The sequence below is a fragment of the Lepisosteus oculatus genome, chromosome 1 (genome assembly GCF_040954835.1).
Source record: "Lepisosteus oculatus isolate fLepOcu1 chromosome 1, fLepOcu1.hap2, whole genome shotgun sequence".
In the NCBI taxonomy this organism is placed as follows: domain Eukaryota; kingdom Metazoa; phylum Chordata; class Actinopteri; order Semionotiformes; family Lepisosteidae; genus Lepisosteus; species Lepisosteus oculatus.
The window spans coordinates 20,805,965-20,831,586 of record NC_090696.1 but is presented as its reverse complement, the minus strand read 5'-3'; the positions used below and the strand labels follow the sequence as shown (position 1 = coordinate 20,831,586).

Sequence of the window (25,622 nt, the reverse complement as noted above, 5' to 3'; positions counted from 1 at the left end):
AAAGTATGTGTAATATCTCAATTGTAGCTGTGTTGCTTGTAAAAAGCAACAACTCATCTCTTCTTTTTACATATGTGGGAAGAAATGATCAATCTCTCAGTTGGTGGGTTGTTGTGGTGGATTTTTATCTAAAATCTCAAACGTTCCTTATTGTGATTCGGCAGTTTTTCCAAGTCCCTGTAACTCCTTCTCCCTGAGGAGATGGGAAAGTGCTCCGATTAGAACAACCCTGACTGGAAACCTTCAACCGGGGTTCCGTGCGACGGGGAAAATCAGCCGGATTGAGGACTCCGAGGATAGGCGGGAAGCTGGGAGTGCCTGGGGTTGGTCAGGGGCCTCGCTCGTGTCCTGTCTGTGTGGAGCCTGCGTGCTGGGGGAAGCAGTCAGGGTGTAAAACAGAGCAGTGAAGCAGTGGTCTGGCTCAAGCGGAGCCAGGGAAGGCCGGGCGCTATTCATAGCTCAGTGAGTGTGAGAGGCGGGGGGCGGTGGTGTGTGTGTGTGTGCGCTCTCGAAAGCGATACCCCTGTCTGCCAGGAGACTCGGTCCTCCACTCTGCCGGAGAGAGCTGATCGGAGAGGGGCTCGTCCGCCACTCTCTCTCTTTTTCTTTCCTTCCTGCGTCGCCCAGGTGCGGACTCCGCCATGACCAGCCCCAGCGCCGTGGACCCCACCAGGATGGGGGAGGGCAAGGCCATCGCCGTGCTGACCTCGGGGGGAGACGCACAAGGTCAGTGGGGGGGGCGTGGGGGTCCCCGAATACTGCCTTCTGCCAGACTGATGGCGACTGTAGATCTGTGCATTGCGTTGTCCCAGCTAGCTGTGTAGATCTCGTCTCCTGTGCGTTCGTATCTGTCCCTCTCTGTCCAGTAGTGTGTTCAGACATCGTCTCCTCTGTGTGATCTGTCACCTTCACTCCTCTGCCTGTCTAGTCCAGCTGCAGACTGTTCTGTGGGTTTAATCCTCTTCATCAGAAGGCTGACTGATGCCGAGCTCTTCGGCTCTTTTCACTAACCTGCTTAAAAAAACATCGCTAATCGGATCCATTAAGGAACAGAGCGAAAGCCAGGATTCAGTCCTGCCCCCCTCCCCCAGGACTGTTGCTAACAGCACCCTTCTGCATGAGAGTGTGCAGCAGTGTGAGCCCACACGTTTCATGGTCTGTCTTCCCCTGTGGGCTTGGTCTTGTAGGCTTGTGAGCGTGGGAAAAGAGCGCTTGAGGTGCACTCTTGTCTTAGTCGGGGGTGAAGTGGGGCATCATGACCCCAGTCTCTGCTGGCTCTTTTACTCTTTTTGAACAACTTTAATATTATAGAGTAGCTCTCTGCTAATCAATTGAAAGTCTTGTCTTTTTAAATTAGACCTTTACGATTACTTATGGCTCTAAAGAGGTTTCAGTCATTATTGACTTTCTGTAGGGATGGTGGGATTTTTAGTGATTCAGTCTAGAAAATGTAACGGTCCAGTTAACTAATAGTTCTTAATTATTTAATTGGTCTGAATCTAGGATACTAGGGGGTTCTGCAGATCAGGATCAAGAAGCTCTTGACGGGAGTCTTGGTGTCTGCCTGTGTCAGCCAGGAAAGATTTGAGTCCCAAGGTGCTATATACGCAAGAGGCATCCTGTGTCTCTTTCTCGTGGCTGGTGTTGTTGCCAGCAGCAGTGCTAGGGTCCCTGCTCGGCTACGAACCAGGGATCGTGGGATCATGGTCCCTGGGATAACGGGATATGTAGCGGCGTTTGTGTCTTGACGTTCCCTGCCAGGGCAGAGCAGTGAACTCCGAGTGTCGCCTGCTGCAGAAACCAGATCTCTGGCTGTACAGGTGTTTGGTGCTGCGATCAGGGATTCAGGGTCCGAGCACTGGGGATGCACTGTGGCACGACAACCTTTGACCTTTATCCTCCATGCCGTCGTTTTGTCTGGTTTAGGCCGAGATCTCCGGCGTGGAGCAGGGCGGAGGGGAGGGTGTCGTTTTCATTTGTCGGGAAACTGGATTTTTCTTTGCCCTTTCCTGCTTTAACCGACCTCCCAGTCTGTTCTGCTGCTCTAAGTTTAGTGCCATGACCTTTCTGTGGTATGAGGCAGCGCTGTGGAGGGCAGAGGGGGGGGGGTTGGTTGTTCTAAGAGCTCAGCTGCTCTTGATCTTGAAACAGGAGTCACTGTCACTGACTGGGGCGGGTGGGGGCAGCAGCTGTAATACAACCCAGGCGCGTGGCCTTTTCCGAGATCCCTCTCGGAGGGCGCCGGGGGACAGGGAGACGTGGCGCCCAGTGCACGGGACTGTGGTGTGCTCGTGTGACAATAGAGGCGAGCACACCTTCCCCATGGTGCCCCAAACACGCGGACTCCAGCTGCACGGTGCATGATGGGACAGCACGACAGTCGCCTCGCCCTGCGCTGGCTGCAGTGCGGCCCCTAATTCCCAATCCTAATCTCTGGAACACCAGAGCAGAAACTTCGGAAATGAGTCAGGACCCCTGCCCTCTCGCTGCTCGTGAATGACTTGGGGGTTCGGTGGGGGGGCACTTTGGGGGACCTCCCTTAAGACAGTTGAGGGGTGGACTTACATCAGTGGGGCAGGGGAACGGCCTAAACTGACGGCTCTTGTCAGAAAAGAGCATGGAGCCCTGGAGTCGGAGAGGGGGATGATCTGGGAAGGGATGGAGAAGGTGTGCGCTCGAGGTATTCCGAGTCGGTTCCGAGCCTGGCGGGCCTCAGAAGGAGGATGAAGCGCGATGTCGCCAAATGGGGTTTCCCCACGGCGAGGGGGAGCGCTGAAAAGGACTGTGGGCCCTGTAGAGGGACTGATGGGCAAACGCAAGTGGGAGGGCTGGGAGGGTCTCTGTAATGGCGCCATTCCAGCCCCATCATCCACTTGCACAGATCGATAATGGACAATCACCGCCGACTGGAGCGCTTTTCATTGCATGCGAAGTTTACCAATTTGTGAGGATGTTTCTTTTGTGAGCTGTTGTTATGGAAAAAACGTATATTTTGATTAAAAAATATTTCAGCTCTTCCGAGTGGCAGGCTTCCAGTCTGACCCCCCACCTCCTTTTTTTTTCCAGGGATGAACGCCGCGGTGCGCGCCGCGGTTCGAGTCGGCATCTACTGCGGAGCCAAGGTCTTCTTCGTGCATGAGGTCAGTGTCCCGCTCGGTGCAGGCCTGCTGGGCCCTCGTTCATCACCCATCTTAAAACGACATGATCACAGGCGAGGTCGACAGAGAGAGGAGCCCCTCTGGCCTGTTTGGTTGTTAGTAGCTCATTGGGCTGAGGATCTACTTGACGTAAACCAGGCTTTCGGCTTCATCTACATGGCTGGGTAGCTTGTTCCACTCTACCGCCACCCTTGATGTAAAGTGCCACGTGTCCTTGGTTTTAAATGTACTCCCACACCGTTTCCATTTGTGCACTTAAGAGGTCACATGCCACATATCAACACGTCTATTTATAGCGTCTTTATGGGAGCTGTCTCTGTGTTTACTGCGTCTCTGTTCCTTGTCTCGTCCGCAGGGTTACCAGGGCCTGGTGGATGGAGGGCACAACATTCGCCCAGCCACTTGGGAGAGCGTGTCCATGATGCTGCAGCTGGTGAGGCTCAGGGGTGACCCCTGCTGGACACAGGCTCCCCACACGCACGACCGCTCCTGCCGGTTCCTTAACTGTTGCAGCTGAAGGAAAACACATAGATGAGAGCAGCCCCTTGCAGTGGGAAAACACAAACGCCTTATTTGTGCCTGTGCCGATTCCAAGTAACGTGCACAGAACACCTAATGGACCGAACTTCACATTTGAATTAAAAGAGGGCTTTTTCTGTGACGATAAAGAAAAAACAACAACAACGACAACAAAGAATATTAACTGATTCACAGGTCTTCACTAAGGGGAGAGACGGACTAAGAGTGGGGTCTCCGGTCCTGGTCCTGGGGGGGGGTCAGTGTGTCTGCAGGGTGGCCAGTCCTGGTCCTGGGGGGGTCAGTGTGTCTGCAGGGTGTCCAGTCCTGCTCCTGGGGGGGTCAGTGTGTCTGCAGAGCTAGGAGAAGCTGTCAGTGTTGTCCTCTACAGTCAGTAACCTGCTGATTTAGCACAAGGGCTGAGACTGCTACAGCTCCTTTCTAACTGATTCACAAGTTCACCTTTGCACACCAGGTCTGTCTGTGTGTGGGGCTGGGCTGAGAAAACACTGCAGAATCCCGGGAGGAGTAAAACTCTGCACACACTTGTGCCCCTGTCCTTGAGTAAGACTGTGACGTGGAGAGAGTGGTACCGATTCACCATTCTCTTCTCCTCCAGAATGAAGCTCCACACGGTGTGAAAATTAGACCCCAAACAAGCAGTCTTAGTGCAAATATGAACTTCTGTCTGTTGTTGGGATGTTCCCACTTTGTCTTTCAGGAGTTATCTTAGTGGGACCACTTTGTTCTTGTGCTGATGGTGGTGCCCTTTGGATGCACACATCTTGTGCACCCCATCACTGAAGTACTGGGGAACCTGGTCCCTTGGCTGCTCTTGGGCTAGCGTGACCCAGTGGGGGGAGTGAACTGGACTGAATTGTCCCTGTATTTACCTGATAGAGGTCCTGTGGTCCTTGAGGGCCAGAGCTTGTTTCCAGCATTGCAAACCTTTCTGGGTCACCCAGTTCAAATACAAAACCGCACACGGTTACCCCAGGGTGCACGGTATCTCTTTCGCCGGCCATCACCCTCTGACCTTTGCACACTGACCCTGGGCTCTGGGTTTCTGTAACCCAACCTCCTCCGTGTTGGCGGGGGGAGGGAGCCAGGAGTCATGTGAGAATGCCAGGGTGTGATGGTGACCACAAGAGAAGTATTAATACTCACGCCTTGGCGGCACAGTGCCGCAGTCCTTAATGTTGCTGCCTCACAGCTCTCGGGTTCCTGGAGTGCTATCTGTGTGGAGTTTGTATGCACTGATGCCCTTTGATGCATTGGCGTCCCATCCTGGGAGTATTTGGTCTTGCACCTGTTGCTTGCTGGGATAGGCTCCAGTTCCCCTGCCATGTTGGATAAAGCAGTTACAAAATGGATGGAATAACCAGTATTCCTTGTACTGGTGCAGGAAGCTGTAAGTGCGCCCAGTTGGCGTGGTCACGCTCATTGGCTTTCATCTGCACTGGTACCCACTGTGTCGGCAGCAGGGCTGAGGCAGTGGGGGAGAGACTGGGGGGGGTCTGCACCAGGGGGCGCTGTTGAGCCTGGAACAAGGGATACACTGGCCAGTTCGATCCCAGTCACAGTCGGCTAGTGCCCACAGCCCAGAATGTGGAGGGAATCACTTCATGGGCTAGAATTGGGGAACCCCCCTGCGCTGGCCTTCCGTACTGCGATCGGAGCAGAGGTCTCCAGCGGTTGAGCCCCGGAACGCAATCGCTCCCTCACGCGCTTGTTTTTCTCCAGATCTAGTCGGTTCATGCCCTCTCTCCCTCTCCCCCGCTGCGCGGCAGGGCGGCACGGTCATCGGCAGCGCCCGGTGCCAGGACTTCCGCGCCCGAGAGGGCCGCACCAAGGCCGCCTGTAACCTGGTGAAGCTGGGGATCACCAACCTGTGCGTCATCGGGGGCGACGGCAGCCTCACCGGAGCCAACCAGTTCCGCTCGGAGTGGAGCGAGCTGCTGGCCGACCTGGTGAAGACGGGTGAGTGCCCGCGGCCTGGGGTGGCACGTGCTGGCCTGGGACACCACGCAGCCCAGCATGACACAGTCCAGTCACACCCGAATAGTGCGTGACATTCCTGATCCCGGTCCAGCACCAGCCCTCTCCTGGGGCTCTTGTCTTGCTCTCCTCTCCCCGGTTACTTTTGTTCTGCACTCGGTTTGGAATCGTGGATTATGTGTTTTTTCATGTCATGGCTCACAACTACAGCCCCTGTGGCCCTGTGGGGAGGAAGAGGAAGTGCTGACATTCTGACTCCGCCCACCTCTGAGTCACATGTCACAGCAGGCACGTCCCCCTGCTGGAGGATCAGCTCACTGATTGGAGGAGAGGCGCGTCCCTCACTGACACTACTGCATGCCTGCCAGTTCCCAGGAGTACAGGGCTCGCTGAGAGCTGAGACAGTCCTGGCCGACTAATCACATCCTCTCCTCTGTGCACCACTGCCTGGGGAAACCTGACACAGTGGGTTTGTGACAGAGCCCAGGTTCGAACCTGCGACCACAGAGCTCTGCCTGCGCTCGAATAAGCAGCTTTACAAGCTCGGGACGCCCCGCTGCTTGTCATTAAAACCTTTTTAAAATGTTTATGATGGACTCCCACTCATTCTCCCCTTGTAGTATCCTCTCGCACTCCAGCGTGGAGTCCCTAGTCCGTCAAAATTCCCCTTCGGCGGCCTGGTACAGCATCCTCCCGTCCCACAATCCCACAATCCCACCTCATTCCCTGTTACTGTCCCTCTCTCCCAGGCAAGATCACTGCGGAAGAGGCAAGGCGCTCCTCCCACCTCAACATTGTGGGCATGGTGGGCTCCATCGACAACGACTTCTGTGGCACCGACATGACCATCGGCACCGACTCCGCGCTGCACCGGATCATGGAGGTGGTGGACGCCATCACCACAACGGCGCAGAGGTGGGGCTGGCGGTCGGCTCCGATACACGAGCTCGGTCAAGCCGTGAGAAGTTGCATGGGTCAAAAGGATGAACCGCAGGGCTTTCCAAGCTGTCCGTTAGTTGTCGGTTCATTGGCTGCCTGACGGCTCAGTTGATTGATCAGGTCTTTCTGTCTTTGCTCTCAGCCACCAGAGGACCTTCGTGTTGGAAGTGATGGGGAGACATTGCGGGTGAGTCATCGTGATGACGGATCGCTTTTAAACGTTTGTTATACGATACTCTCATTGTGTGCCTGAATGTGGTTTTGAATGTGCAGGTGAAGATTAAGAACCTGTAGTCCTCAGAGCCCCTTGGAGACCTGCAGGGTTTACACCTGGCAACAGATTGGGAGCTAAAGAGTGAATGGGCTGAACTGAGTTATGATCCATGTTTTCACATGGGTTTCCTCTGGGTGCTTCACAGTCCAAAGACTTGCTGGCAGGTTAATTGGCTTCAGAACGTGGCTGGGTGGCGGACTTATGATCCAGACGGGTCTTATGTAATTACGACCCAAGGGGAAGTGAACACCAGCATCTTCCAGGTGGATAAGTTACGCCTGGTGCTGTTATTCCTGGATGGTTGGTGACTGTTCCAGTAGAAGAGACTGCTTGCCTTAGTGTAGTCGTGGAGACTTTTCCAGTTGGGGAAACCCTGACTTGGAGTGAGCCTGCTCTAGGGAAGTCTCCGTCTGTGCGTCAGGTACCTGGCCCTGGTGACAGCTCTGGCCTGTGGGGCTGACTGGGTCTTCATCCCCGAGATGCCCCCTGAGGATAACTGGGAGGATCACCTGTGCAGGAGGCTGAGCGAGGTGCGTCGAGACTTCTCCCACACTCTACTGAGTGTGCAAAAGTTTGCACCTTTGCTGCTCTCACACTGCACCCCCTTTCTACTGTTTGCACCTTCGCTGCCTGCTGCTCTCACACTGCACCTGCTTTCTACTGAGTGTGCAAAACTGCTCATTTGCTGCTTGCACTATATTCTTGAGCTGCTCATGTAGAGAATACATATCACCATATTGCCAAGTTCCCAATTAAAGAAATATGCAGTTATAAAATTGGGGAAAGCTGGACATAAAACTATTAAAACCAAAGACCTGAAAAATGTACCTGAGCCATAGGTACATTTAAAAAAAAACAGTAACATAGACTGTTTACTTTTGTAACGCACAACGTATAACACCTACCCTACATATAAAAGCAGTATCTCAGAGATATACTAAATTCTACAGCCCCAGAAACCCAGACTGCTAACCCTGTAACCTGATATCCTACACAACACCTAAACAGGCCAGCAGGAGGAATACCCTGCATCCTAAATAAAAGAATATGACCCAGCACTAAACCCCCTTCCTACAACACTGATGCCCAAAGCTTCCCTATTCTGCAATGCACTGCATCCTAATAACATTTTTGGCCTGAGGATTTCGCAATAAGAGTCCAGATTTCTTGAAATGAAAAGGACAGGAGCATGGCACAGAGGCATAGTGGAGAGCATTGACTCCTCAGCCACAACCTGGTCTCCTAGATTGATCAAAACAAGGTCTTTTCACCTGGCACAAGCTTAGAGAAGGAAAGGTGATGCTGATTCTTGTCTCTCTACCTTCTCTCTCTCTCCTTTTTTTTTTCCTCTTCCCTGCCTTTTTTTTATCCTGTGTGTTGAGTGTGATTAACCAGAGTAAATCATCTAAAATCCTCATTTGCTTTTCTGTTTCAGCTAAACAAGCACTTAAATTGCAACTTACTGTCTTTAGTCCTTTTGTGATGTGAATTTTCCAAATGCGAACAGCAAATGATATGAGCTTTGACCACTAGCTATAGGGAAGACAAACATTCTTCTTTACAAATGCAATGAATCTGATCCCAGTATTCCCACGGCTACCAGTCAATAGAGGGGCAGCCCAGCGTGTCTCTCCTGTCACAGACTGAGCAACAGAGTGAGGCTCTCAAATAATATTATGTTCTTGTTATGTCTTAATTTTTTTTGATTTGTCAACACTGTAGTTCAGCAGTGATGCTAGAAAAACCTCTTGGACTTTGAGTCATGAAAGCAAGGGGTTCTCAGGGATGCACAGGCATGGGGTTAGATGGCTGGTTTAGAAACGAGGCTGTGACAGAGCCAGGGTTGCAGTGTGGTTGCAGGTATGTTTTAATAAGTGGGTCTCAGGAAACGGACACAGCCACATTTAAAACTGCTCTTTATTTATTCAGTGTAGTAAAACTAAACCGAAGCTCTTCTTTGAACTCTAACGACACGTTTTAGTTGCAATACTCCACACTCCATGTCTTCTCTTTAAATCCAGCTAAGTTGCTGGCCAGCATCCAAAGTGAGGTGTTCTCTGAATCGGTTCCAAAAAGTTAATTGTACCCAGTCCATGTTCTCGTCAGTCAACTCCCAAGCTGCCTTCTCCCTGTGGTTCAACACATAACTGAGCCTCTGCTCTCTTCGAGCACAGCAGAGGTCAACAGCCGCTGGAAGTCTCCACTTCCTGTTATTTTACTGTCATCCAAACAATTTGTCTTCTTCCAATTGGTCAGGTAACTAAGGGTGGAGGGTAATTTCCTGCCCCATTCTATAGCTTTCTGGGTAATGTAGTTCAGACCAGATCTGCCATCTTGTCTGAGCCCATCATCACTGCACACTTTCATCCCTGACTGTCGTCTCTCTCCCAGACGCGAGGCAGGGGCTCACGGCTGAACGTGATCATCGTGGCTGAAGGCGCCATTGACAAGAACGGCAAGCCCATCACCTCCGAGTGTGTCAAGAATGTGAGTGTGGCCTCCAGTCTCTCCGACCTGTCACGCTGCGAGGTTGCGTTTCTTAACTCCCCCCACCCCCCTCTCTCTTTCCAGCTGGTGGTGAAACGGCTCGGCTATGACACTCGGGTCACAATCCTGGGCCACGTCCAGCGAGGGGGCACCCCTTCTGCCTTCGACCGCATTCTGGTACTGATGGCTCCTCCTCCTCCTCTTCACCCGCCCGCCGCCTCTCATAAGGCTTATGGGTGATTGGCTGTAACCTCTCTCTCTTTCTTTCTTTCTGTCTCTCTCAGGGCAGCAGGATGGGAGTGGAGTCGGTCATGGCTCTGCTGGAGGCCACTCCAGACACCCCTGCCTGTGTGGTCAGTCTTTCTGGCAACCAGGCCGTCCGTCTGCCACTGATGGAGTGTGTGCAAGTGGTAAGCCCCGCCCCCTCACTATATCCTGGCCCCGCCCCCTCACCCTGCAAGGTGCTGTTTCTTGAGCTGCAGCCCTAATGACTTTCAGGAGCCCAGGACACTTTGGTGTCACGTGGATTGAACTATTATGGGCCAGGCGTGGCAGGTCAGATCCCAGCTTCTGTCTGTACCCAGACAGGACCAGGGATTCCCTCTGGATTTTCTGACTCACACAGTGTCAGAACTTGTGGCAAGCTGGGTGAATATCTGTCTTCTCTAGCTGGTCGCGATTGGAAAAATAATGAATTTTTACCCCAGCTTAGAAAAGAAATGGCTTACAGATAACAGTATTGTTTAGTTGGGTTCACAACCGTAGTGTATAAAGTGATTTCCCAACCTTGGGAAGAAGGAGCATCTCGTCAGAAGGAGAAGGGGAAGTAGGAATTTATAAATCCAGAACCCAGCTGTCCATGGCTCGGGCCTCAGGGCTGCTGTCCAGGTCCGAGTCCACCAGCGGTGACCTCTGACCTTTGACATCTTGCCCTGCCTCTCTCCCAGACAAAGGATGTGACGCGTGCAATGGCGGAGGGGCGTTTCGAAGATGCCATCAAACTCAGAGGACGGTGAGTGGCGCAGGGCTTCCCAATCCCAGCATCCTTGAGTCTCGCTCTCGGCTCTGGCCTGTCGCTGAATTGATAACCTGATTTATTGTGCCTTGTAGCGTTCTGCTTCGTCCACGATGTTGAGCAATGCATTTAATCTAGGATGTGTCGTCAAGCTGTTATCTTTTCTCTTCTCTCTGCAGGAGCTTTGAAAACAACTGGAACACCTACAAACTGCTGGCTCACATCCGCCCCCCAGAGGGGAAGGTAGGAACTGCAGCTCTCGGGCTCTGTAGTTGTGGGATCATTCCTGCCCAGAATCTGTTTGCATTTTTCAGCCCTGAAACTGACTGGGTGTGTGGCATCAATGTATCCATAAGAAACGAGCACCAATATGCTAGCGAGACTGGCTCGTCTATGAGAGCAGCTCCTACTTAGCCTGCATGTTTCAACTTGCTGGACACCTGTCACTGGCTACTTTATCTAACAGGTTCTCTTATTGTAGCATGTGTTAATCACTCGTGTGGATAGTGTAAGGGCAGGTTGGTTGGCATTGCTGTCTCACAACTCTTTGGCCTGGGGGACCTTCTTTCTGGAGTTTGCATGTTCTTTCTGGGACTGAATGGGTTTTCTCTTACCTCCAGAAACTGAGACGGAGCAGCCTTGGTTGCTCAAAGACTCTGATTTGTCCTTGTGTCTGTGCTTGTGCCCAGAGGTGGACTGACATCCCATCCATAGTGCGGTCCTGGCTTTTGCCTAGTGCCTCTTTATCACTGGGATACTCACCAGGAGTAACGGGATGTTAATGGAAGAGGTGTTAGTGGTGCGCTCACCCTGCGGTCCATGTGGGTCCTAATGCCCCAGTATAGTGACGGGGACACTATACTGTAAACAGGCGCCGTCCTTCGGATGAGATGTAAAACCGAGGTCCTGACTCCCTGTGGTCATTAAAAATCCCAGGGCGTTTCTCAAAAAGAGTAGGGGTGTAACCCCGGCGTCCTGGCCAAATTTCCCATTGGCCCTTACCAATCATGGCCTCCTAATAATCCCCCTCTATGAACTGGCTAAATTACTCTGCTCTCCTCCCCACTGATAGCTGGTGTGTGGTGAGCGTTCTGGCGCACTATGGCTGCCGTCGCATCATCCAGGTGGATGCTGCACATTGGTGGTGGTGGAGGGGATCCCCGTTACCTGTAAAGCGCTTTGAGTGGAGTATCCAGAAAAGCGCTATATAAGTGTACATTATTATTAATGGATGGATGGAGCAACAATGAAACCACATTTGTTTCAACAAAAAAAGACATTTGGCTTTTGCGTTCTTGTTGGCTTCATTATAAGAACTTTTCCATTTAACTCAAGGAAGCATCTGCTGTTTCTGCAGTTTAATCCTGATTTAGGGGCAATGTTGGATGGCATGTGGGATGAGGGTGTGAGGCTGGGATACCAGAGGGGAATGTGTGTTTGGATAAGATGACCATAATACTCTGTTCACTGAGACAAAGGGGATGTGTAACCTGCCTTGAGACTGAGAGAGCTGATTTAGCATACCTTATACCTTGGCAGAAATGTACGGTGTAATCCTTGTTCCCTATCGAACAGATCATCAGTCAGACTGACTGAACAGCTGATCAATGTAGAATGTTACATTGTGGAACGTTAAGCCTGTTAACAAAAATAAGTAGTAACTATAAGTATTATTGGTAAATGCAAAATGTCAAAACCTGACATTTCCACAAGCTTGTAGGTTTTCCAATAGTTATTCTTTATAAGCATTTTATTTACTAAATGGGGTGGAGGCCTGAAGGTTAGAGGTCACGTGAATTCCATGCATACATCAATTTTCTAACAGCTTAACCAGTTCAGGATCGTGTGGAGCTGGAGCCTGTTAAGCAGTGGGCACAAGGCAGGGTACACCCTGGACTGGACGCCAGTCCGTCACAAGGCTCACACACAGACACACTCTCACTCCAGGGTCGATACTCCCGGAAGCCAGTTGACCTGCCTGCATGTCTTTGGACCGAAGCACCTGGAGAAAACCCATGTGAACACAGGGAGAACATGCAGACTCCACACAGACAGCACCTCAGGTCCATAATTGAACCCAGGACCCCACGGCTGTGAGGCAGCAGTGCTAACTACTGTGCCACCATGCCACCTTGTTTGAATTCCATTTCAGATCAATTTTAAAATCTCCGGTCAGCTTAGAGACCTTTGCCTTATGGACGAGATCTCTGGAACTGATTGACCAAACGATAGGATCTCATTTAGGACGTCCCGCCTCAGGACAGATTTGTGCCCCAGGCATGCAGAAGCCCCCTGTGCCGACTTTGTCTCTCTCCGTATGCCCTCTCTCCCAAACAGAGCAACTTCAACATCGCCATCATGAATGTGGGGGCGCCCTCCGCTGGCATGAACGCGGCAGTGCGCTCGGCCGTCAGGATTGGCATCATCCAGGGGCACCACATGCTCGCGGTGCACGACGGCTTCGAGGGGCTGGCCACTGGACAGGTACGGCTCCGGCCTGCGCTCTGCCGGGCCCGATCAGAGCGGCGAGCGTCGCCCCCGAGAGGCGCCGAGTAATCTCTTCTCCGTCTGCTCGCAGATTGAGCCCATCGGCTGGGGTGGCGTGGGCGGCTGGACGGGGAAAGGGGGCTCCAATTTGGGCACCAAGAGGTGAGGTGTTGGCCCTCTGCCTTCTGCTCCACATCCGGAGGGTTTGATGGGTTGATTTTTGTTTGTTTGAAACAAGCCTGTTTGTCGCGGTCTGTCTCACTCTGTCCAGAGTCCTCCCAGGCAAGACGCTGGAGGAGATCAGCCTGAACATCGCCAAGTTCAACATCCACGCGCTGGTCATCATCGGGGGCTTTGAGGTGAGGGGGCGGGGCTGCGCGGAACCGCGTTGCTGCAGTTGGCCCTGCGCGGCACAGGTCCCCAGTTCCAGAAGTGACCGAGATCTGCGTCATTCTTTTTTAGACATTTGGGATGGAGCTCGTGCCCACTATCCCAATCTCCTTATTCCTCAGTTCCATTCATTATTTTCCCTTCCTACTTTCAGTGATCAATTGTGTTTACTGTATATACTGTAAGCGCATCATCTCCTCCTCCTCCCAGTCTCCTGTTCTATCCCCCTTCTTATGTCTTGGAAGGATAAACGTCGGCCCCTCAGACGGTCTCTCTTGCATGTTTGAAGCGATCTGTACTGGCACCAGAGGTTCTTGACTGGGCTTTCCATTCCTCCCTGTCCCTCTTTCCCCTGTCCTTCCAGGCTTTCTCTGGAGGTCTGGAGCTGGTGAGCGGCCGGGAGAAATACGAGGAGCTGTGCATCCCCCTCGTGATCATTCCCGCCACAGTGTCCAACAACGTCCCCGGGTCGGACTTCAGCATCGGAGCGGACACCGCGCTCAACACCATCACTAATGTGAGTGCTGCAGACGCACTGACCCCCCCAGGGACCAGGACTGGACACCCCGCAGACACACTGACCCCCCCCAGGGACCAGAACTGGACACTACCCCCACTCCAGAAAGTGGGCTCCCCACATGGCCTTATTTGTCACCCCTCAAACACTGGCATGGCGCCCCCTTGGCACACAAGCATGTGACCCACAGTTGGTGACTGTTGTGACCGTGTCCCCTCTTTCTCTCTTCATCCCCGCCCCCCAGACCTGCGACCGAATCAAGCAGTCGGCCGCCGGCACCAAGCGCCGTGTCTTCCTGGTCGAGACCATGGGCGGGTACTGCGGTTACCTAGCAACCATGGCGGGGCTGGCGGCGGGCGCGGACGCGGCCTACATCTTCGAGGATCCCTTCACCATCCACGACCTGGAGGTCCGCTCACCTTCCCTGCGCCCGTTCCTTTGCTTTCAGGAGGCGGCTGTCCGTCTAGAAATGATCTGAAGGCCACATCTTTGGGAAATCCGATCTTGGAATTCTGGGTGGGGAATTCCCAAAGTCGAGCAGCCTCTGCAGTTAATTGTTAATTTAGTGGCATCTAGTTGAGGATCTTAATTATCTAGTGCTTTCTGGGGGTGGAGGGCTTCTGTGAGAAAAGCTTCAAATCCTGTACACGTTTCCTTGTGGTTTGATCTGGGTGAGTTTCTGCCGCTGTTAATTGGACAATTGAGTTAATTAGCTCCTTAAAAGAGATCAGAATAACTGAATCCATGGTGTCGGCAAGGATCAGAGTGCCAAAGGCTTCCGTGAAGAAATCGAGGGCTGAGATTTGAACCTGCAGCCCCTGAACTGGAGGCATGCCCCCTGCACTCTGCCTGATCTGTGTGTGACTTGCCGCTGTCTTGTTTGGCAGACGAATGTGGAGCACCTGGTGCAGAAGATGAAGACCACAGTCAAGAGAGGCCTGATCCTCAGGTACAGACATCCGTTTGTGTGCACTTATTGTGCTTTGCCATAACCAAACCCCTGGGTGAAACGGGGACGTGCTGGTTCAGCTCTAAGACTAACTACTGACCTGCCAAGGCCGTGCTGGGCTGACGCCCTGTTGCTCCCCCTGTCTGCAGAAACGAGAAGTGCAACTCGAACTACACCACCGACTTCATCTTCAACCTGTACTCCGAGGAGGGCAAGGGCACCTTCGACTGCCGCAAGAACGTCCTGGGACACATGCAGCAGGTCTGCGGCAGCCCACCGGGTGGCACCGAGCTAGGGGGGGGCCAGGGGGGGGGAGCCACGTGATCACGCTGTTCTCTTTCTCCCCTTGCCAGGGCGGGACCCCCACTCCTTTCGACAGGAACTTCGGCACCAAGCTAGGTGCCAGGTCGGTGCTGTGGCTGACGGACAAGCTGAAGGAGTGCTACAGGCATGGTGAGGGGCAGCTGGGCTCTCGCTCTGTGTCTGTGTCTGTGTCTGTGTCTGTGTCTGTGTCTGTGTCTGTGTCTGTGTCTGTGTCTGTGTCTGTGTCTGTGTCTGTGTCTGTGTCTGTGTCTGTGTCTGTGTCTGTGTCTGTGTCTGTGTCTGTGTCTGTGTCTGTGTCTGTGTCTGTGTCTGTGTCTGTGTCTGTGTCTGTGTCCAATAGCTCCGTCTCTCCCTCTCTCAGGACGCGTGTTTGCCAACACCCCCGACTCGGCGTGCGTGCTGGGCATGCGGAAGAGAGCCCTCCTGTTCCAGCCGCTGGCTGAGCTGAAGGAGCAAACCGACTTCGAGTGAGTTTGTCTGCGCGACCGGACTCTTTCCAGCTCCATCTATCCATTCATTCATTTCCTCACTGCTTCCGACTTAGGGTCTCGGGGGAGCAACAGCTTCAAGGTGGGGTTCACCCTGGATGGGACACCAGTCTATCACAGGACGCATAGACACACACTCACACCAGATCCAATTTTCCCAGGGGCCAATTAACCTTCCACAAACCGAGGAGAACATGCAAACTCCACACAGACAGCACCCCAGGGCCGCCATTGAACCCAGGGCACCAGTGATGGGAGGCAGGAGTGCTAACCTGCACCACCCTCCTGCCCTCATTCCATCACCCTTTCCTTAAATTCAGTCTTGGGGGTCCAACCGTTCTGACCTCCTCCTCTCTCCCTCCTTTCCCAGGCATCGTATCCCTAAGGAGCAGTGGTGGTTGAAGCTAAGGCCCATCCTGAAGATCCTGGCGAAATACCAGATCACCCTGGACACCTCGGAAAAGGCTCACCTGGAGCATGTGATCCGGAAGAGGGGGGTGGTGGAGAAGGGCCAGTGAAGTCTGTGTTGGGGGATGTTGGGACGGGGGCAGGATCCTGGACAGAGGTGGGGGCGGGAGACTGCTGTTTCCTTGTACATGCGAGCACCGTCAAGCTCTTGGCTCGATTACTCTGGTCTGTGTCAAACCTTAGGCCTGGGGAGCCCCTGCAGCTCTCTGGTCTCCAAACCAGATCATTAACTGAGCTTGTTATTGAAACGAGTGCCTGGCAGAACCAGGGTTCGGGGCACCCAGCCGTAGCTGCGATCTTTCAGACGGCAGGCTGGGTGTGGCTCTCTCCCAGCTGTGACATCCTGGAGCCCTTAACTGATCTCGTGACCCAGAGTCTGTGCTGCTTCTTGGTTTGACTGCTCAGGTCAGGGTTGGCCTGAGCAATGTCCTCTCTGTTCTCTGTCTTATTCCGCCTCGTCTCCCCGTCTCTCTATCTCTCTCTCTCTCTTTTGTTTTTCCTCTGTGCCAGTTGTGTGAGATATAGAGCTCGCTAGTTAACTTTGTATTCTCTTACCAAGGACTATGCTCTGCTGTGATGGAGCACATTAAATATGACCTCCTAATGAATAGTATGTTGCCTGTGGTCATTTTTTACTTGTCCGTGTCCCTTCATCTGTGTATGAAATGAGTCGGTCAAGGGATTAGTTTGGTTTTACCCATGAAGCCAATTCCTGACCATCCTTGTCTGAGACGCCAGCCAGTCCGAAACCCTGTTGATGGGTGTGATGGGGGGGTTACTGTGATGGTGTGTGTTGGGGGGGGGGGCGGTGCCTTTATCCTGTTTCAGATGAGGAGCCACAGGTGGATGGGGGGGGTAGTGTTCTGCTCTCTCTACAGGGAACCTGCTGACCTGCTGCTTATTTGTGATTGTCTTGCAGTCACCTCTGGCCCATTAACAGGTGCGCACTTTCTCATCACCCTCGCTAATGATTAACAGTCCAACAGGGAAACAAGGCCACCCCTGGGATCCAAGGCTGTTCTCGCACAATCTGTTTGTGGGACATCATGACCCGTTTCTCTTGAAGATTAAGGCTCCCTATCAGCCCTGGTGGTCAGTCATTAATAGGAGCTTTAAACGGGACCTATAATTTTTTTTTATGCATTTTGCTGATGGGTATGGTCCTGGTAAAAGTCAGGATATTTGAAAGACTTTTGCAAGAGGAAAACGTCATGCTTTTAGTAGGACCTCTGTTCTTCTGATGGACACTCATGTAGTGTAACAACACACCATGTGCTGGTCTGGAGGCTCAGGGAGTCGGTAACTTGTTGTTGACTGAACGTCTGCCTGGTCTGCCTGTGCATTCTTGCTGTAATCTCCCGGCGCCTCACCCTTCCCCGTCAGATGACACCCGATACCTCCCGATTGGACAGAGCACAGCTCTCGGAGCCCTGCGATTGGCCAGAGCTCGCCCCTATAAAAAGGAGCAGCATTATCTAGTGTGTAAGGATTTCGGCTTGGGTCCTGACGAAGATGATGAAGACCCTCCTGCTCCTCGCTCTCAGCCTCTCTGCTCAGGCTCTGAGCCTAGGCAGTAAGTACAGCCCTGTCTTTCTCTCTTCTACACCCGGAAGATATGCTGTTCAGTTCTGACAGTGTGGAATTGCCCTGCTCAGGGTTGAGTTTGATGTTCTGTACTCTGTAGTTTGAAGTCTTTCTTTACCTAGAGGTGTATAGACTGTTTCAGGAGAGACTAATGTGACATGCAGTTTAGGAAAGGGAGTTCATCTAAGGGTGGTACAGTGGCGCAGTCCTGCCTCACTCTGGGGCTCCGGGCTCAACTGCTGAGCTGCTTGCTGTCTGTATGGGTTTTCTCCTGCTGGTCCTTTCCTCTCACAGTCCCAAGACGTGCTGGTGCGTTAACTGGTTTCTGGGAAAACTGGCCCTGATGTGAGCGTGTCTCTGTGTGCCCTGCAATGTACTGCTGTCCTGTCCAGGGTGGACCCTGCCTTCCACCCATTGCTTGCTGGGATAGGCTCAGGCTCCCCTGCTGCCCTGTACTGGATGAAGCATTTAGAAGATGGAAGGATGGACCGATGGATGGAATTCATTAACCGAAGGAAAGAAAATATGCCAGAGATTTCTTTCAAAAAGGCAGACAAAAAAGTGATGTGTGCAGGTTGCGCTATAGCCTGCATTTCGACAGCACAGCCTCACCTGAAATCACCAGCCAACAGGCTGGGGCTGTGTGCCTGGCAGAGTTCGGTCTGGACGGAAGCCAGCTCCACACGCCTGGGTTTGCAATGTGTGACCGGCGGTGCTGTGCAGCCCCTGTGCTGCCGAGTCTCAGCTCCTGTGCTGTTGTCCCCGCCAGACTCCCTGGACTCCTGTGAGGGGCGCTGTGGCTACGGCACAGATTCCTCCTCCTCCTGCCAGTGCAACCCTGCCTGCCAGCGTTTCGGGGACTGCTGCGCAGACTACCAGAGCGTGTGCACGGGTGAGAGGCGTCCCTCCCTCTGTGTGCGGGGGGGCGAGAGGGGCGTCCCTCCGTCTGTTTTCGGGAGGGAGTGAGGGGCGTCCCTCCGTCTGTGTGTGGTGGGGCGAGAGGGGCGTCCCTCCGTCTCTGTGCGGGGGGGAGTGAGGGGCGTCCCTCCGTCTGTGTGCGGGAGGGAGTGAGGGGCGTCCCTCCGTCTGTGGGCGGGGGGGCGAGAGGGGCGTCTCTCTGTGTCTGCAGGGACACGGCCTTTGAGTGAAAATGCAGCTGTGTAGCATCTCTAAATTGGACTTTTAGACGCCGTGTCTCACCTGTCCTCCTACGCTTTCTAGAACAGAGTTAGGCAACACTGTCCTGGACTGCGGGGCGCCCACTAGTACTAGAGGCACCTTTTCAATTAACACCTGATCTGAAAAACAGGTGAATGGACTTATTGTTGTTAATTGGTTAATTGGTAATTGATCCTTGGTTCAATCAAGTCATTCAAGTCCGAAATGGAACTGAAGGCAGAGATAACTGCGGCACTCCAGGGGCAGGGCTGCCAGCCCTGTTCCAGAACAGCACAGCGCGAGGAAGGTCGTGACATACACTCACCCGGCTGCCAGTACCTGAACGATTCCCAGCTTTCCGTCATTCAGTCTCTCTCTCCTCCTCTTTTAAACAAACTGGAATCGGCGATTATTTCACACGTCTTCCTGTGCCCTCCTCTCTCCCAGGGGCCTCCTCTGCGCTCCCTATCACGGACGCGGAGCTGCTGTCTGTGGCCGAGCTGCTCTTCGCTCTGGATGAGAACAAGGCTTCTCCGGCCCTGCTGGTCATCAGCCCCCAGGCGCTGGTGTCCAGCTCGCAGACCAACACCCAGCAGGACCTGTCTCCTGGCCCGTGAGACATGCTGATGCCCTCGGCTCCTCCACATTCCCTTACCGCTCGTACCCTCCCTTCCTACCCACCATCTCGCCTCCCTCCTGCCTGACTCTCGCTTTCTGCGTACCTGTCTCCCTCTCCTGCTGCCTGTCTCACTCCCTCACTGTGTCTCACTCCCTCTCAACCTGTATCATTAGCCCTCTGCTCGTCTCACTCTCAGCCCGTCTCGTTGTTCCTGTGCCTGTCTCCCTCTCCTGCTGCCTGTATCACTCACTGTCTGATCCTTCTATGATCTCACTCTTCAGGCTCTGGTATCACTCTGTCCGTCCGCCTGTCTGCGGTGCTGAACCCCCGTCCCTCTGTCCGTCTGCCTGTCTGCGGTGCTGAACCCCCCCTCGCTCTGTCCGTCTGCCTGTCTGCGGTGCTGAACCCCCGTCCCTCTGTCCGTCCGCCTGTCTGCGGTGCTGAACCCCTGTCCCTCTGTCCGTCCGCCTGTCTGCGGTGCTGAACCCCCGTCCCTCTGTCTCTCTCTGCCCCGCTGGCAGGCTCTTCAGCCTCGTTGACGAGGCCTCCCTGTTCTCGAGGCCGACGTTCTCTGCGCTCCTCGCCCTGCTCGACAATTACCAACGGCAGACCGGCCTGGCGGAGAACTTCAGCGCCGCGCAGCTGGCCGAGCAGGAACGTTTCCTGATGGAAGCAATCAGCAACACTCAGCTGGGCCAAGAGCTGTACTCCTTCCTCTTCAGCAAGAGTACTGTCTCTCTCTCTACACCTCCCTCTACAGCCAGAGTACTGTCTCTCTCTCTCTACACCTCCCTCTACAGCCAGAGTCCTGTCTCTCTCTCTCTCTACACCTCCCTCTACAGCCAGAGTCCTGTCTCTCTCTCTCTCTACACCTCCCTCTACAGCCAGAGTACTGTCAATTCAATTCAATTCAATTCAAGGTGCTTTATTAGCATGACCGATAGGTACAATCAGTGTTGCCAAAGCAAATAAAAATAATAAAATTAACATAGAACAAAACAAAAAATAGAAGTAAAATAAAATCTACAGACATGTTACAGACATTTACAACAAAGACATATTATATAATATCGACATATACTGTATTCGGCTGGAGCATTATTGGGAGACAGACTCACTGTTCCTCAGGCTGTGACAGGAGATCACATACTGGGCTGCCAGATCAACTGAGTTCCCTCCTCCCTCTCCCAGTAGGATTGGGACCTGTTGTGGTTTTGGCAGGTGTGGGAACTCTGGGATTAGATTTCTGAATTTCGGGAAGAATGTTTCTCTAATCCCAGAGTATCTGTCACAGTGCAGTAGGAAGTGCACCTCTGTCTCTATTTCTCCCTGCTGGCAGTGGGAGCACAGCCTGTCCTCTCTGGGCAGCCAGGTCTGCCTGTGTCGCCCAGTTTCTATGGCCAGGTTGTGGTCACTGAGCCTGTACTTCGTCAGGGTCTGTTTCTGTTTGTTATTTTTTATTTTGGTCAAATATTCAGCTAGTGTGTATTGTCTGTTTAAGGTTCTGTAGCATTCTAGTTTATGTTGTGTTTGTGTGTGTGTGTCCCAGTGTGTGAGATATTGCTGTTTGATCTGTGCTGTGATGTGGTTGAGTCTGGGTTGTGGTGCTCTAGCAGTGCTGTCCTGAGGCTGGTTAGTGTTGGTGTGGCTCAGGTCGGTGAGCCTCAGGACCAGCTGGCTCAGGGGGCTCTGTTTTGGGCTCAGCTCTTGGCTCAGCAGGGCTTTGTGGTGGTAGGAATTTTGGTCACTGTTTTTTAGGTGTAGCCAATACTTTAATATTCTTTTCTGTATGTTTATCAATAGTGGGTACTGGCCTAATTCGGCCCTGCACCCGTTGTTAGGAGTTTTTCTCTGCACACGGAGGATGATTCTACAGATCTCCATGTTCAGAGTTTCCACTCTCTCACCTCTCTCTCTCTCTACACCTCCCTCCTCAGCCAGAGTACTGTCTCTCTCTCTACACCTCCCTCTACAGCCAGAGTACTGTCTCTCTCTCTCTCTACACCTCCCTCCTCAGCCAGAGTACTGTCTCTCTCTCTACACCTCCCTCTACAGCCAGAGTACTGTCTCTCTCTCTCTACACCTCCCTCTACAGCCAGAGTCCTGTCTCTCTCTCTCTCTCTCTACACCTCCCTCTACAGCCAGAGTACTGTCTCTCTCTCTCTACACCTCCCTCCACAGCCAGAGTCCTGTCTCTCTCTCTACACCTCCCTCTACAGCCAGAGTACTGTCTCTATCTCTCCTCCTTCCTCTATACCCAGAGTCCTGTCTCTCCCTCCAGCAGTTAGACCTCTCTCTAATTGTCATTCTATCTGAATGGCCGTCTGTGTGCCCTCAGTGCCCAGCAGTGTGTCTGTGTGTCTGTGCCCTCAGAGCTCTACAGCTCCATGGAGGAGTTCCTGCAGGATCTGAAGATGATGTGGTTTGGCCTGTACTCCCGCGGCAAAAACCAGCTCGACTCCAGCGGGTTCGAGCACATCTTCGCAGGTCAGTCTGCCCTGTGTGCCTGTAGGAGAGGCCGGGCATTGGGCACGACTCGGCGTGTCCCTGCCTGTCTTACAGATGGCCTGTCTGTCTGTCTGAAGGGGAGATTAAGAAGGGGAAGGTCTCCGGGTTCCACAACTGGGTCCAGTTCTACCTCCTGGAGAAAGAGGGGCTGCTCAACTACTACAGCCACAACTTTGACGGACCCGTGAGTATGATGACATTTGCTTTCCCTTTATTTAACCACACAAGTCTATTGAGATTGAACTCATCATTTACAACGAGACCCAGTGATGCTGTCTTGCAACTAGTTCAAGGGGGCTACAGCAGTTTCCCACCTGGGATTTGAACCCGTAACCCTGCAGCCCGGAGTCCAGAGGCCCTGGCCACTGCACACTTACTCCCAGCATTACTCGTACTGCTGCTGATGCTGCCACTTCTGTAAATACTGCTGTTGTTACTTCTAGCAGTAGTGCGGTGATGTGTTACTGCTAATCCTCCTGTTACGGCTGCCACAAGACCACCAAGTATAGTGTTAATAATAATCTGATTTTATTGTTGTCACTGCTCAATTGCAGAGTATTAATAATGTTGATTCTGTTGCAGCTATTGCTATTACTGCTGTAATTTCTGCTGCTGTTGCTCAAAACCCTGCTAGGACCATTGGGATTGGGTGTCCGAGCTGAAATGTCATCCTGTGTCTGACTGCACCAGTGTGAAGTACCTTGTTGTTGCCAGCAGGTGTCAGTATCGCTCAAGCAATAGTAATTAGTGTGCATTCTGGGACACAGTTGCTTTTCTGGGATGTCCATGCAGCACATTTGACGTCTTTCCTGGTTGTGGAAACCTCCCTTCCTGTCCCACATTTTCTAACTGTCCTTGCATTGTTCGCTTTCTGTTTCCCTCTGCCTTGTCTTTTTCTCCACCACTTACCCTGTCTTCTGACCCCTGACTTCTCCTGCTCTTTGCAGTGGACAGGGTACCCCGATGTGCTGGGCATGCAGTTTAACTGGGACGGCTACTTCAAGCAGGTGGGTTCTGCCCTGATTGGCAGCAGCCCGGAGTTCGACTTGGCCCTCTACACGCTGTGCTACATCGCGCGACCGGGCAAGCAGTGAGTCTCTTGTCCACCCACCCTCCTGCCTGCCCGATGCGGTCAATCGTTCGTGTGAAAGAAACAGGGGTCTCCAGCCCTGACCCCTGAGAGCTGGCGTAGTGAGGGAACCATAAGATCACCTGCCACCAAAGGTCTTTGCTGCATGTTGTTGGTGAGCAACCAGGCAGGTTATTTGTGAAAGTCAACAGTTTTAAAGGTCATTTGTTACACAGATTTCAAGACTCCTCAATGTTCGAGCGCTGAGGTCCCTCACTTGAACCTAAACTTGCTTGCTTCTCAAGCAGAGTGCAGATACTCCCAGTCTTTAGAAGCTGGTGATTCAGAGTGACCTGTGGACCTTTTACATCTGTTCCCACTGTGCGTGTGAGTCACAGCATGTGTGTCAATGTGAATATATCAGCATATGTGAGTGTCTGTGTGTGTATGCCAGTGTGCATGCCTTTGTGTGAAAGTGTGTGCCAGGGTGTGTGCACCAGTGTGCATGTCATTGATTGCCAGTATGCATGTCATTGTGTGCCAGTGTGTGTGTACAAGTGTGCATTTCATTGATTGCCAGTGTGCATGTCATTGTGTGCCAGGGTGTGTGTGCCAGTGTGCATGTCATTGATTGCCAGTATGCATTTCATTGTGTGCCAGTGTGTGTGTACAAGTGTGCATTTCATTGATTGCCAGTGTGCATGTCATTGTGTGCCAGGGTGTGTGTGCCAGTGTGCATTTCATTGTGTGCCAGTGTGCATTTCATTGTGTGCCAGGGTGTGTGTGCCATTGTGTGCTAGGGTGTGTGTGCACCAGTGTGTGTGCCAGGGTGTGAGTGCACCAGTGTGTGTGCCATTGTGTGCTAGGGTGTGAGTGCACCAGTGTGTGTGCCATTGTGTGCTAGGGTGTGTGTGCACCAGTGTGTGTGCCATTGTGTGGTAGAGTGTGTGTGTGCACCAGTGTGTGTGCCATTGTGTCCTAGGGTGTGTGTACCAGTGTGTGTGCCAATCTGTGGTAGGGTGTGTGTACCAGTGTGTGTGCCATTGTGTGCTAGGGTGTGTGCACCAGTGTGCGTGTCAGTGTGTGCCAGGCTGTGTGTGTGTGCACTATTGTGTGGTAGGGTGTGTGTGCACCAGTGTGTGTGCTATTGTGTGGTAGGGTGTGTGTGCACCAGTGTGTGTGCCATTGTGTGCCAGGCTGTGAGTGTGTCAGTGTGTGCTAGGGTATGTGTGCACCAGTGTGTGTGCCAGTGTGTGCCAGGCTGTGAGTGTGTCAGTGTGTGCTAGGGTATGTGTGCACCAGTGTGTGTGCCAGTGTGTGCCAGGCTGTGAGTGCGTCAGTGTGTGGTAGGGTGTGTGTGTGTCAGTGTGTGTCAGGCTGTGAATGTGCCAGTGTGCGTCTAGCTTTCACAGATTGCCTGGCATTGTTCCCCAGGTGCCGACTCAGTCTGGGAGGGAAACCTCTGGTCATCCAGACCTACACCTGGGACAACTCCTTCTATGGAAACGGAAAGAAATTCATCGCCTCTGCCTACCCGGTCTCTCCTTGAGCACCCCACTCTCTAAGGACTCTCAGTCTCACTCTCTGAGCACCCCACTGTCACTGTCTGACTGTCTGAGCACCCCCACCCTTTGAGCACCCCACTCTGTCGCTGTCTGACTGTCTGAGCACCCCAGTCAAGGGAGATATTCATTTTTCTTAATTCAACAAGCTTCATTAACATGGGCAATGAAAAGCAGTGTTCCCAAAGCAGGAACAATTGGTAAACATCAACAAACAATTCTAGCAACGTGGTATTATAGGAGAGACTCTCTCCCTGTCATCTCACACTCATTCTGACTCCTCTGCAGTCCCTCTTCCTCAGCTCCTGGCTCCTCTCACATTACTGAAAAAATCAATAAAGATTTCAAATTTATTAGGCAATTTTTTAAATGTTTTTTTTTTTATGGCAGCAATTGCACATGAAAGTACGGTCTCGTGAATAAAATGTAGGACACAACAGTATAGTATATGGCTGCCCAGCCCTGTTCCCGGAGAACCACAGTCCAGCAGGTCTCAATACTGACCCTGGTCCAGGAGAACCACAGTCCAGCAGGTCTCAGTACTGACCCTGGTCCTGGAGAACCACAGTCCAGCAGGTCTCAATACTGACCCTGGTCCAGGAGAACCACAGTCCAGCAGGTCTCAGTACTGACCCTGGTCCTGGAGAACCACAGTCCAGCGGGTCTCAGTACTGACCCTGGTCCTGGAGAACCACAGTGGAGCGGGTCTCAGTACTGACCCGGGTCCCGGAGAATCACAGTCTGGTAGAACGTATGGTCACTCTAAAGTCCTCAATCTTAAGAGACTTGGACCACCTGTGGACAGCTGCACCACATTATCTCGTTGGTTAAGTGAGGGCAGTTCCTGAGAGCAAGCAGGCTGCTGCGGTTTCCTTTCCACAGTCCCACTGAACGGTTGGTAACTGAGCACCTCATCCACTCCAGCGGGCAGAGTCAAACAAAGCGCGGACCGGTCACCCTGGTTCACCTCCCAAACCCAGCCCGGGAAAAAAATATCTTTCAACCCTCTCCGTTAGAAAACACAAACGCCCTTCAGAGAAAACGAAATAATAGATCCGTTTTCTCTGAAGCTGATTTACAAACGCACGAGAACAAGCGAACGATTTACTGGT

The 25,622-nt window shown here is 52.7% G+C and overlaps 2 protein-coding genes across 3 annotated transcripts; both read left to right on the top strand.

Annotated features, from left to right (window-relative positions):
• Nucleotides 1–533: 533 nt before the first annotated feature.
• On the top strand, nucleotides 534–16,618 carry pfkmb (phosphofructokinase, muscle b). The gene is made up of 22 exons (XM_015344494.2): nucleotides 534–726; nucleotides 3,067–3,140; nucleotides 3,514–3,591; nucleotides 5,465–5,654; nucleotides 6,422–6,587; nucleotides 6,754–6,798; nucleotides 7,307–7,415; nucleotides 9,277–9,372; nucleotides 9,457–9,549; nucleotides 9,657–9,782; nucleotides 10,320–10,384; nucleotides 10,567–10,630; nucleotides 12,725–12,871; nucleotides 12,966–13,036; nucleotides 13,146–13,233; nucleotides 13,629–13,781; nucleotides 14,026–14,190; nucleotides 14,669–14,730; nucleotides 14,880–14,991; nucleotides 15,084–15,183; nucleotides 15,416–15,521; nucleotides 15,913–16,618. Exons 1-22 carry the CDS (start codon nucleotides 642–644, stop codon nucleotides 16,058–16,060), a joined length of 2,343 nt encoding a protein of 780 aa, XP_015199980.1. The 5' UTR covers nucleotides 534–641; the 3' UTR covers nucleotides 16,061–16,618.
• A 796-nt stretch (nucleotides 16,619–17,414) lies between these two features.
• Nucleotides 17,415–24,865, top strand: endou (endonuclease, polyU-specific). 2 transcript variants are annotated; one of them, XM_069194424.1, is made up of 8 exons: nucleotides 17,417–17,583; nucleotides 18,364–18,486; nucleotides 19,200–19,365; nucleotides 19,893–20,098; nucleotides 21,745–21,858; nucleotides 21,957–22,063; nucleotides 22,827–22,969; nucleotides 24,383–24,865. In XM_069194424.1, exons 1-8 carry the CDS (start codon nucleotides 17,523–17,525, stop codon nucleotides 24,495–24,497), a joined length of 1,035 nt encoding a protein of 344 aa, XP_069050525.1. In that variant the 5' UTR covers nucleotides 17,417–17,522; the 3' UTR covers nucleotides 24,498–24,865. The 2 variants fall into 2 exon arrangements, with proteins under 2 accessions (XP_069050528.1, XP_069050525.1); XM_069194427.1 differs by lacking the exon at nucleotides 18,364–18,486 and having other exon boundaries at nucleotides 17,415–17,583.
• The last annotated feature ends 757 nt before the right edge of the window (nucleotides 24,866–25,622 follow it).